Consider the following 12,650-nt stretch of genomic DNA (forward strand, 5'->3'; position numbering starts at 1 on the left):
GCAGCTGTCTTCCATGGCCAGATGGCCACCGTTCCTAATCACTCTTACTAATGATCTGAGAAAGTTTTTGTTACAGCTGCCAAAAGGACAGTTAAAGACTTTGATGATTAAAATGCACTTTATAAAAAGCCTGGCTATATTCTTTTAAATTGACTGTGTATCTGTATTTAAATCTGTATAAATTGGAAGGAAAAACTAAAGCAGAGGGAATGAAGCATCACTATGGAAAAATTATCAAAGTAAAACAGGGTAATGGCGGAATAGCTAGAGAAGGATTAATTTGATTATACTTGCATTAATAATGCCAGAGATCTGTTAAATATGTGATAGAGACATGTAAAGAAACATTGTGCAATAAAAATAAATAATAAAAAAATAATAATTTGCATCACCTGTAGTAAATATCATACACGACATTTTGGGGATATGCTAGATTATAATGTCCATCTTCTACCAACCACCATAGCTGTGGGGTTTAGTGGGGAGAAGTTGTTTAACTGGGATTATGGGAATTATAATCTAACACACCCAGATGCATCACGGTTTAAAACAACCAAGAGATGGTTGTGGTACCTTATTTACATTTATTTACATCCCTTAGTGCCTCATAAAGGAAAAAAATATATGAATATGCAGGGTTTTTTTAAAGGCAAATTTAGACAGGAAATTGACCCACAGTCCCATATTTTTAACCCACTGTAATAAATCTCCATTCCCAAGCAGTGCTAATAAAGAAAATCTTACAATGGGAAATGCAGTTGGGATAATCCCATCCATGACTGAACTGAAATCTCATGGTCAAAGATGGACACAACCAAGAACACTTTGTGTGTGTGTGTGTGTGTGTGTCTGTGTGTGTGTCTGTGTGTGTGTCTGTGTGTGTGTGTGTGTGTGTGTGTGTGTCTGTGTCTGTGTGTGTGTGTGTGTGTGTGTGTGTGTGTCTTTTCATAGATTTTCACGGTTGTAGGTATGCTGGTCTTGTTGTTTTCGGTTCTTGTTGTATTCGGGTCTTTTCCCGTGTAAGATTTTACACGGGAAAAGACCCGAATACAACAAGACCAGCATATATATGTATGTATGTATGTATGTATGTATGTATGTATGTGTATATGTATGTGTGTGTGTGTGTGTATATATATATGTATGTATGTATGTATGTGTGTGTGTGTGTGTGTGTGTGTGTGTGTGTGTGTGTGTGTGTGTGTATATATTGCCCCCAACAATCTGGGTCCTCATTTTACCCACCTCGGAAGGATGGCAGGCTGAGTCAACCTTGAGCCTGGTGAGATTCAATCTGCCAAACTGCTGGCAGCTGGTGATCAGCAGAAGTAACCTGTAGTACTACATTCTAACTACTACACCACCACGGCTCTGTCTTATATATTTTAAAATAGGAAACACAGAGACACAGGAAGAGGGACAGACAGACAGAAAGTGTGGTAATTGTTAAGGCACTAGGATGGTAACCAGGAGTCAGGCACATTCCTCCAGACCACTTCTGAGATCTTGCCAAGAAAACTGCAGGAACCAGTTTTTATGACAAAGCTTGCTTTTTTTATAGTCTACATCTGTTCACTCATTTGATAATCATCATTAGTATGACAAATAACTCTCTCTTCTCCCCCTATCCTGACAAACTTTATCAGCATGGGAAATGTCATTCATTTTTATTCATTTGGAACTTACGCATGGAAGTTTATATAACCACAAGTGGTCTATTAGCAAAGCACAGGGACTGCACATGGAAAATCTTGGGCTGAAACCTTGTGCCTAATAATCTGTATTTTATAATAAAGATCAATCAAACTGTAATCATATGCTCTTTTGTATCTTTAGTTTAAGCACCATTATAATACACTGCATGAACAAATTTGCCTGCAGTCTTTATATAAATGACATATCTGTTAGATGTTAAGCAATCTAAGAGAGATTGTCTTTTAACACTTCCTTCCTTTCTCCCTCCCTTCCTCCCTTCCAATCAAAATGAGTGCCTATAAGTTAAGTCCTTTTGTTGACATACACTTAATGTGCTCAAGTATGACAAGCTCATGGTTTAAAGTAGGCATGAGTAAAATGTTTCAGATTTGAAATATTTTAATTTTGGAAGTGGGTTGCTGCAATCTTCTGATCACAATGGAAGAATGCAAACTCAAAGCAGGACCCAAAGGTGTTTTTCCAAAAATCAACTGGATTTTCTTTTCTTTTTTTTCCCTTGAAAACATTTTGCTAGAACTTACAGTCTCTCAGTTTTGGTATGCATGTGATTCATTTTATTGCAACTGATACTGGTCCAAAAAACTACCCCTGTGTTTATATCAGTCAACAATCTCAAGTAAATCAGACAGGAAAATCAACTAGACGAGCTAATTCTACTTTATTATAAGACTACATTAACAGAACCTTACAAGTCTTAAGATACAAACTTCTCATTGCTACTTTTAATTGTCTAATCCATTAAGACAAATCCTTGCTAAGGTTCTTTCTCTGGCTGTTGAGACACTGGGGCTCCTGCTTCTCTTCTCTGATGGTTCCAGGGGTGGGTTTCAACCAGTTTGCGGCGGTCCCTGTGAACCGGTTGGTCGCCGAACCCGGAAGTAAGTAACTTCCGGGAACGGCGAAGGGCGCACCCGCCCGCCCGCGGTCCTTACCCGGTTTTGACGAGTTCTGCGCTTTCACGCATGCGCAGGACACATACAGCACCTGCGCGATCGTCCAGGAGCAGCTGGAGCGTCGCACAGACACTAGTACGCATGCATGCACCGCACGCGTGCACGAGGACGCCGCCGGCCCTGTTCCAACCGAACCGGTTGGAACGGGGCGAGAAACCCACCCTTGGATGGTTCCCTAGGCAGCATCTCTTGCCTTCATCCCCAAGGTCATTCACACATTCCATTACATCATCTACATGCAAACCAAGCCCCAAAGTTATTAAAAAGTCAGGCCCGTCTGAGCACCAACTCGTACCTTACTACATGGAGCAATCCAATAGGCCATAGAAAGGAATGGCAATCCAACAGCTACAGCAAGAACCACTAAAAACTTCACTGCCATGGTCTGTTGCCGTAAACCCGACAAATTCTCGTACCAGATTGAGAGAAGCTGCTGCTGGCAGTTTGGATGTGCAACAAACTGCAAAGAGAGGGAGGGAGGAGGGGACACAAAGAAGCGTTAGTCGTAATCTGCCACTCACCTCAAAAGTAGAATGCTAAAATAATATTAAAAGAAAAAAAAATTATCTAAGTAATCTTCACATGACAGTCACAAAGGAAGCATGGAACTTAAAGTGTGGAGAACCTCTTTATGTGCCTTATGTTTTTTCCTAAAGTAGAGAATTTTGATTACTTAACAAAAGAAATCCTGAATTTAGTTTTCAGCAATATTGCTTTTAAAAATATTTTCCTTCCAAAAAATGTCCCCAGGTGAAGACTACTACAAATAAGAGCATAAAATGTGCTAGACTGAGTCAAGTCAATGGTATATTTTACTGTATCCTGTTAAGATATTACTTTAATAATATCTTTGGGATTTCTGCAACACGAATCTGATGGCAGGAGCCATTCCTTTTATGATATTACAGCATCTCGTAAAAGAAATATAGGAGCAATTTGGCATTGAAAATGAAAAATATGTTTCGGATTTTTAATAGCCATATTTGAACACCATCTCTATCGCTAGTATCCAAGAGGATTAAAGAGTTTTAATTCTCTTTTCACTTCTCTGCTTACATGAAGTTGGACTTCAATTGTTCAATCTTTATGAGGCTGCAGGGAGAGGTGGAGGGCTTTAAAAAAAAATTTAAAGAGAGATTTAATTTGCTTGTTTTTGAATTTTAGAGGTGTTAATATATATTGTTAAATATACTGGGGATTTGAAATACTAATATATACATTACAACAACATATGTGCCATTTAGTACATTTATCCTGAATTTGAGCAGCTGATCTTGGTAACTGTGACGCTGCATATAATTGGCAAGTCCCAACAGAAGAGAATGGCAGTTGGTCTTACCTGAACTGCTATTTTTGGGGATCGGATAGGAGGCTCCAGTGAATGGTCCTGACACACCCATTTGGCCAAAAGACTGGGATGAAGCTGAAGACACGTCTCTGTGCTCCACCCTTCCTTCTCCACTTCATCTCATTCCGGCTAAAGAACGAGTCATATTTTTAACTTCTCCTGAAATTTCTATCTCTACTAGAATCTCCTTGCCTCTGCAGCCACCGTAGCTAGCTCTCTGCTCTAGACTGCAAGTAGCTCTATGTGGTTTTCCGTTCTAATCACCAGGGAGTGTTACTTTGTATCCTTGGGATCGGAGAGAGCACTGAGGTTGTGGCAGCCATTTTAGACTTTGCCAAGCACGTGGTGCCAATCCCTGGGGTTTTTTATGCGATCGGGAGGCTAGAGCCTAGGGATTCCCAATCCAGAGACACCCCCCCCCCCCATCGCACCAATCTACTGGAAATGGCTTCAGCGGCTGGATTTGAGCCGCGGAGAGCATGGAGCGCTGGGAAGAGCGCGAAGGAGCCTCCTGTCCCTCGCTCCGGAAAATATCTGTAGCTCAACGTTGAACTACGGAGTCCTTAGTTCTCTTTGAGTTGTTGGGAGTTTTCTCTTTGGTGGTCCCTTGATCTAGGTATTGTTTTCTGCTCAATTATTTGAAACTGATAAACGGAGAGCCACCTAGAAAAACTAAATCCCCCCAAAATGCTAGGGAATTCCTGGAAGCTTAACATTTAATAAATCGGTCATCAACAGACATAGAGATAAAGCACATTTACACACAATTCAAAGGAGAGAATAAAGAAAAAGCTAAGAAGGAAACAAAAAGACCAGAATAGCGCCTTTCCCAGATAAATCGGGATTAACATCACACAACAATCAAGCAGAAAACAATATCCTAATCAAGGAATTACCACAGTCCATCAACATTGGTAGAGCAAGCTGCTGAATCTAAACAAGGAACAAACCTCACACTCACAAGTACTGATGATGTTACCTAGTTGAGTAATGAAATGTTTGCAAGCAAACAAAGCTCATAGAGCATCAAAGAATCCACAGTTTCCAGCCTGTGGTTGCTCATATTTGGTTGAATTTGCATTGGCTTAATTGTTTATTTAACATACGTATAGATACAGCCATGTATTATAGCAGTAGACTTATATACCGCTTCATAGGGCTTTCAGCCCTCTCTAAGCGGTTTACAGAGAGTCAGCATATTGCCCCCAACAATCTGGGTCCTCATTTTACCCACCTCGGAAGGATGGAAGGCTGAGTCAACCCTGAGCCGGTGAGATTTGAACCGCTGAACTGCTGATCTAGCAGTAGCCTGCAGTGCTGCATTTAACCACTGCGCCACCTTGGCTCTTATTAATGGATCTCTAGATGGTAATCAAGGATGAAAACCGAACGCAGTTATCAATATTGGTTTAAAGGAGAAAAAATACAAATGAGAGACCACAATAAAAATTTCACAGCTGTAGATCATGTACAATCAGTTATGGATTTGCAAAAGAAGGAAATCCATTAATTATGATTTGTTGTTTATGGTATAGGTCTATTACATTTTTGGAACTGAGAATATATTTTAGTAAGTTTATATTTAAAGTAACGATAGACTCAACTAATTATTTTAATTTTCTGGAGTTAAACATACTAGAAAATTGTATATCTAGGGAGCCGAGGTGGTGCAGTGGTTAGAGTGCAGCACTGCAGGCTATTCCAACTGACTACTAGCTGCAGTTCAAATCTCATTGGCTCAAGGTTGACTCAGCCTTCCATCCTTCCGAGGTGGGTAAAATGAGGACCCAGATTATTGGGGGCAATAGGTTGACTCTGTAAACCGCTTAGAGGGGGCGGTAAAGCATTGTGAAGCAGTATATGTCTAAGTGCTATTGCTATTGCTATTTTGTATTATCCACTAAGATTTGGCAGCATGATTTTTAATGGATGTCAAAAAGTGGGACTTGTTGATGACATGTTGTGGGTAATTCCTTGAAAACAAGGAAAGCCTATAAAATGCCATCAAGTTAAATAGACTGATCAGCACCAATCGTTCTCCAGGATATATGAATATCAAAAATTTAAATGCTCCAGGATGCTGCTTTGACTATGAAGACTATTTTTTGGCATTCCATGCTAAGAGTATTGAATAATTGTGAGGGGCTTAACTGAAAACCCCTCAGTTAATCTCAGAACTCACTTTTTTGACTTCATATTTTATAGCCCGTTTTAAGCGGCTCAGACTTGGACGTCCATGCTCCCCATGGTTCAATTCAACATCTCCGTTGAGGATAGCTTCCACTTCTTCTGTGTTTCTGCACAAATCAAGAAGTCCAACCACAAAGTCCTTGCACTGCATTGACAATTTTTTGTAATCGTTCTTTGAAGGAAAAGAAGTTGATGAGTAAATAAACAGTCTCTCCCATTCCCAGCAATACAAGTGTACAGAGGAACTCTCTTAGTAGGCTGTTGCAAGTAGGAAGACTCTACTACAGAACGTGTTCTACTTTGGGTCTAGCTGTGGAATTTTCTGTTCTCCAATGGGTGTAGATTAGTGAATGTTATACCAGTGAACATTAACTTCCAAGTAATTAGATATGACTACGAGATAATGGGGTTGAGTGTTTGGCATGCAATGTTAAATATAGCAATGCAATTCTTAGGCACCATAGGTCAGCCTTTGCAGAAGATAACTGGGCTGAGTGAAGGAGTGATGACATGTTTGACCAATGGGAAAAGGAGTCCTTTCATGCCCACAAGAGATATAAGTCCAGCCCACCTTGAATTTCTTTGACTCTTATCTACTGCCAATTTACTTTGACCATTAGTAATTTAGATTCCTGAGTGGTGCGATAGCCTAGAGGTGGAGCTCTCACCTCCCAATCAGGAGGCTGTGGGTTCGATCCCAGGTAGAGGCAAATATTTTTCTCTCTGGGCACAATGAGAATACAGTGTATCTCCTGAATATAACTCCACATTTGCAACAGGGATGGCATCTGGCCAGTAATCACTCAGCTCCATTCAGTTGCCCAGATTCCACCCCACAAGGGATTATGGGGTCATTGAAAGAAGAAGAAGAAGAAGAAGAGGAAGAGGAAGAGGAAGAGGAAGAGGAAGAGGAAGAGGAAGAAGAAGAAGAAGAAGAAGAAGAAGAAGAAGAAGAAGAAGAAGAAGAAGAAGAAGAAGAAGATGATGATGATTAGTAATTTAGATTCCTGTAGAGAACTCAACCTTGCAATAAATCTTTATACCCACTTAAACTGCCTGGATCTTCTTATTTCCCAGCACTTGGACAGTCCTTTTATATAGACCTTTCATGACATGGGGCTGGGTTACTTGTGAGACTGTCTCTTCTCAATTGTCTCCATCCATTGCATTACATTGGGCAGAATGGCCTGTTCCAGGTCCCAATAGTGAAGTAATGTTAACTTGGTGGGTTCTAGGAAGCATGGCTTCTCTGTCAGGTTTCCTGCCTGTGGAATACTCTCTCCCAAGATACAGGCTTGGGCCTAGTATCCTTCTGGAAGGTGGCAAAGACTTGGCTTTCCCCCGAGATACTGTGGTCACGATGTGAATGGAATTTGGGCATCGGTGTGGCTTTGTTGACACGTTAGTAATGAGATTTTGGGGAACCTCAATGTAGAGTTTTAAATTTCTTAATGATTTTCTAAATTCTAATTTCTGTTTTCTATTGCCACTCAGAAGAACTCTGGTAAATGGGTGGCTATAAATAAATAAATGTGCCAAGAATAATAAAAATATTTAACCAATGTTTTAAAGCTATAGGCCAGGGGTGTCAAACACAAGGCACGGGGGCCAGATTTTTCAATTAATTTTAATTTTATGACCATTTATTGTTTTAATGCTTTACAGTACATTTTAACTGAATGTCTGTAAGTCACCTCAACTCACCTCTGGCAAAATGGGCAGCATGATAGGTAGATAGGTAGCAGGGGTGGGTTCTGGCAGGCACTACTGTCAGTTTGCTGGTTTGCGTGCCGCGCGCATATGCACAGTGCCGCTAAAATTGTTCTGCACATACACAGAACTGAAAAACAAGATGGCGCCACCTATGGCACCACCTGGAGAACCAGTTCGGGGGCTTGGCAGGCCTGGGTCACTGCCGTTTCCTGCGACCCAGGCTGCCAAATCACTACCGGTTCAGATAAACCAGTCCGAACTGGTAGGAACCCACCACTGGTAGGTAGGTAGGTAGGTAGGTAGGTAGGTAGGTAGGTAGGTAGGTAGGTAGGTAGGTAGGTAGGTAGATAGATAGATAGATAGATAGATAGATAGATAGATAGATAGATAGATAGATAGATAGATAGATAGATAGATAGATATAGATAGATGATAGGATAGATAGATAGATAGATAGATAGATAGATAGATAGATAGATAGATAGATAGATGAAAAATAGATAGAAAATCTGATTTTCTTTTGGCCTTCAAAATATATTTGCTATACTGAACAACTTGAAATAATGTGGGGCAGGGCTCAAGATAATAAAACATAGGTTCCATTTTGAGCAATTCTGACTATATCAAAATAGGATTAGGTGGGTGTGTTTAGTAAGTCGATAAATATTTCCTGGACTTATAGGTTGATCTGATCTACTGAGTGCTGCATAGCTCCTCGTGTCTATGAATCAAATCAGAGAGATGAGTAATCAAATGTTAAAAATAAAATCATTTTCTATAAAACCCAGGAATCGATTGCCTAATTATAATAAGGCAAATTCATCATCCACAGGATGGCCACAGCAACCCTGATGAAATAACCAACTCTACTGATTTACTGAGAATCAGGAGGAAGGAATGGAAGGCTTTTACAGATCATACAAAAAATTGTTGGTGCTACTACTTGTGTAAAGAAGATGGAATTTAATAAAAAAAATACAGCTAACACATAACTGAATGATCAGGCAATGAACAATCAAGGAACAGAAGCCCTGGAATTTATGGCCAATTTACAAACCTATTAAGAAAATAAGTTATGAGTCATCACCATTGATGAGCCCCAGTGGCGCAGTGGTTACAGTGCAGTACTGCAGGCCACTTCTGCTGACTACCGACTGCCTGCAATTTGTCAGTTCAAATCCCACCAGGCTCAAGGCTGACTCAGCCTTCCATCCTTCTGAGGTCAGTAAAATGAGGATTGTTGGGGGCAATATGGCTGACTCTGTAAAACCGCTTAGAGAGGGCTGTAAAACACTGTAAAGCGGTATATAAGTTTAAGTGTTACTGTTGCTAGTGCTAAAATCTTTTTCATGGTTTATGTTTTTTTATGGTAATGGAAAAGAGTTTAAGATATTTACTCTGATCCAAAAGAGATTAAAGGTAAAGGTTTCCCTTGCACATATGTGCTAGTCATTCCCTACTCTAGGGGGCGGTGCTCATCTTGATTTCAAAGCCGAAGAGCCAGCACTGTCCGAAGACGTGTCCGTGATCATGCATGGCCAGCATGACTAAATGCCGCAGGCGCACGGAACACTGTTACCGTCCCACCAAAGGTGGTCCCTATTTTTGTACTTGCATTTTTACATGTTTTTGAACTGCTAGGTTGGTAGAAGCTGGGAGAAGTAATGGGAGGTCACTCCATTATGCGGCACTAGGGATTCGAACCGCTAAACTCTCAACCTTTCTGATCGACAAGCTCAGCCACCATCCCATCCAAAAGAGGTTATGTAATCATAAGTCATGCCTATCCATTGATTAACATCTTACCTTGAATTCTTTTTCGATGTTAGCAAGCACAGCCAACTCATTGCTTAGTTCCAAGGCAGTCATAACCGGGTCCTCACTTGACAATGACAGATAAGCTGGACTCGCCAGACCTTTATAGGCATTGATCCTGGATCTAGAATGACTGAAAGAGTCATTCTTTTGCTTCTTGTTGCATTCGCTGCATTTGCAGAAATAATCGTGCGGCCTCTCAATCCGAGCTCCTTTCCTCAGCAGGATGTGCACAATTTCATATTCATGGCAGTGGGAAGCGAGGATAATGGGGGTCACGTCATGGGAGAAGCGAGTTCCGTCCTCATCGTAGGCGTAAAAATCATCATGTTGCAACTCCGATTGACTGGGACTTGTAGCCAACCTCTTCCCTTCTGCAAACGCGGGATGGTTCAAAATGGCTTCCACGATTCGTATGTAGCCTTTGCTAATGGCTAAGAGTAGCGCATCTCCAACCCGTGACAAGTTTTCCTTCTTAAGTAAAAGCTCCGTGATTTCCAGGTGCTCATTTGACACAGCCAGTTGTAATGCATTCTGGCCCATGTAATCCACACAGTTCACGTTGAGCGATGTGCATTCCTCCAACATTTTACGGACTACAGGGATATTGCCATATTCTGCTGCTTCCAGAAAACGCTCTTCCTCGATAGAAAGGCTGGTTGAGTGGTCATTAAACATATATGCCGGGCCCCGAATAGCAGATCTCCTGCCTTTCTCTCTAGCTACAGTCTGTTGGCGGAAGCCATGACGATTCTCAGCACCTCTACTAAAAAGAAAGAGAGGATTAATGCTTTGCCCATCTTCCCTTTTTTAAGGATACGTTTGTCAAGTGCAAGGAAGAAGGAGAGAGACACAAGAAGCTGAACACAGTGGTATTAGAGGTGGTTTTCAACAGGTCCTGACCAGTTCTGGAGAACCGGTAGCGGAAATTTTGAGTAGTTCAAGAACCGGTAAATACCACCTCTGACTGGCCCCACCGCATCTATTCTCCACCTCCCGAGTCCCAGCCGATTGGGAGGAAATGGGGATCCTTCCCTTGGAGTTGGGAGGGAATGGAGATTTTACAGTATCCTTCCCCTGCAATGCCCACCAAGCCACGCCCACTAAGCCACGCCCACTAAGCCATGCTACACCCACAGAACTGGTAGTAAAAATATTGAATCCCACTACTGACTGATTTGTCAAGTGCAAGGAAGAAGGAGAGAGACACAAGGAGCTGAACACATTGGTATGCTCATTGCTATTTGCCTGTAGACAGGAATCTGGTCACATTAAATCTCACATACATACAAAATTACTAGGTATACATTGGTCTCCTTTCAGCTGCTTCCTTCCCATCAGTGACTCAAGGTTAGCCAGCTTCTTCAATCTTCCCCTCAACTCACCTCCAAATTCCACAACATTTTGAAGACTCTTGTGGAATCTTACTTCAGGCTCTATGCAAACCATTAAGCTAGATCTTCAGCCAGCTCTTCAACTTCTCTACCATGTTTCCCTGAAAATAAGACAGGGTCTCAATTTCTTTTGACCCTTGAAATACGCACTTGGCATTATTATCAGGGAGGTTTTATTAATTTTGAGGTTCAGGAGGTGGCAAGCTGGGTCACCCCATGGCCGCTCCTATATTGCAATATTTTCAGGGAGGTCTTATTTTCAGGGAAACAGGGTACAGACAAACAAAATAAAATTAATATTTGAAAAAAATGCATATCCTGTAATCCTTGCACTGTCTGGGTGCAGAATGCTCGAAGTATTTTACTATATTGTAATGTTTAATGTGCTAGGAAACTTAATTGTTTATATACATGGGGTGGTATTAGTCAAATTAATATTGAATTAATTATGTTTAACCCTATTTAATGTTATATTAAAATTAAATCCAATGACCAGTTTTTTTATCTTATCCAGTAAAACTATCCAGTTTTATCTTTTAACAAATGTTTGGCATATATTCCCCATTATATTATATGTCGGCCTCCAAATAGTACAGATGAACAAGCTCAGAAAAGAGTATTTGTAGCTCAGGGTTGAACTATGGGGTCCTTGGTAGTTTTTGAGCTTGGTTGATTTCTTGCAGAGACCCAACCAGGTGTCATCATTAGTGTTAGGCTTTGTCTTCCAGTAATTCTTTGACTTTTTGTACATATTGTGATCTGTTCCTGATGACCATGGTTTGGCCTTTGCTGGTAGAATGATATTAACTAGTTGGATAATGAAATGTCTACGTAGAAACCAATCAAGTTCAGAGAGCACCAAGGACTCCACAAAGCCTGGAAATGGGTGGAAATAGTATTAAAAGGTTTAAAATTTTATGTATTGAAATTGTTTCCTCTAATAACCACTAAAAATATTGAATTTATTTCTAATCCATATTCTCTTCACGTTGCTTTCAAGCTTGATATCATATACTTTTTACACTAGTATATTTTCAAGCTGCATATTTATGTAATTTATGTGTTTACATTTTTACCTACCTTTTTTTACTCAAAGTTTTCTCAAAATGCATATTTAAATGCCTAGCTTGATCATGTTTTAATTGCTGAGTTGGCAGCTTTGCAATGATGGGACCAAAATGAATTCTGTCCATTTAAACTCTAATAACTGCATCCATATAAGTAATATCTAAGTAGTAGATCAGCACCTCTAGCAGGAGTGTAAAACTCAAGGCCAACGGGCTGGATCCGGACTCCAGGGTGCTTAAATCCGGCCCGCAGGGCTGACCTGCAAATATCAAAGGACCAGCCCACAGTGCCTCTGCTGGCCAAAATGATCCACGTGCGCACACACGCTGCCCATTTTTAGCCTCCTGTAGCACTTTGCTAGCCAAAAACAGACCGCGCAAAGGTCTCTGCGCAGCCCATTTTTGGCCAGAAGAGTGCTGCTGGAGGTCGGGGAGGCCGAAAATGGGCCATGCG

The 12,650-nt window shown here is 40.9% G+C and overlaps 1 protein-coding gene across 1 annotated transcript in view; it reads right to left on the minus strand.

Annotated features, from left to right (window-relative positions):
- Positions 1-12,650, minus strand: part of TRPC6 (transient receptor potential cation channel subfamily C member 6) — an 89,751-nt gene that overhangs the window by 28,878 nt on the left and 48,223 nt on the right. Inside the window, exons 2-4 of the mRNA XM_032219224.1 lie at positions 9,727-10,501; positions 6,200-6,379; positions 2,965-3,129 (exon numbers count right to left, since the gene is read on the minus strand). Of these exons, the coding sequence (XP_032075115.1) occupies positions 2,965-3,129; positions 6,200-6,379; positions 9,727-10,501 (1,120 nt within the window). The remainder of the gene's footprint in view (positions 1-2,964; positions 3,130-6,199; positions 6,380-9,726; positions 10,502-12,650) is intronic.

This window comes from Thamnophis elegans, chromosome 6, assembly GCF_009769535.1.
Source record: "Thamnophis elegans isolate rThaEle1 chromosome 6, rThaEle1.pri, whole genome shotgun sequence".
NCBI lineage: Eukaryota > Metazoa > Chordata > Lepidosauria > Squamata > Colubridae > Thamnophis > Thamnophis elegans.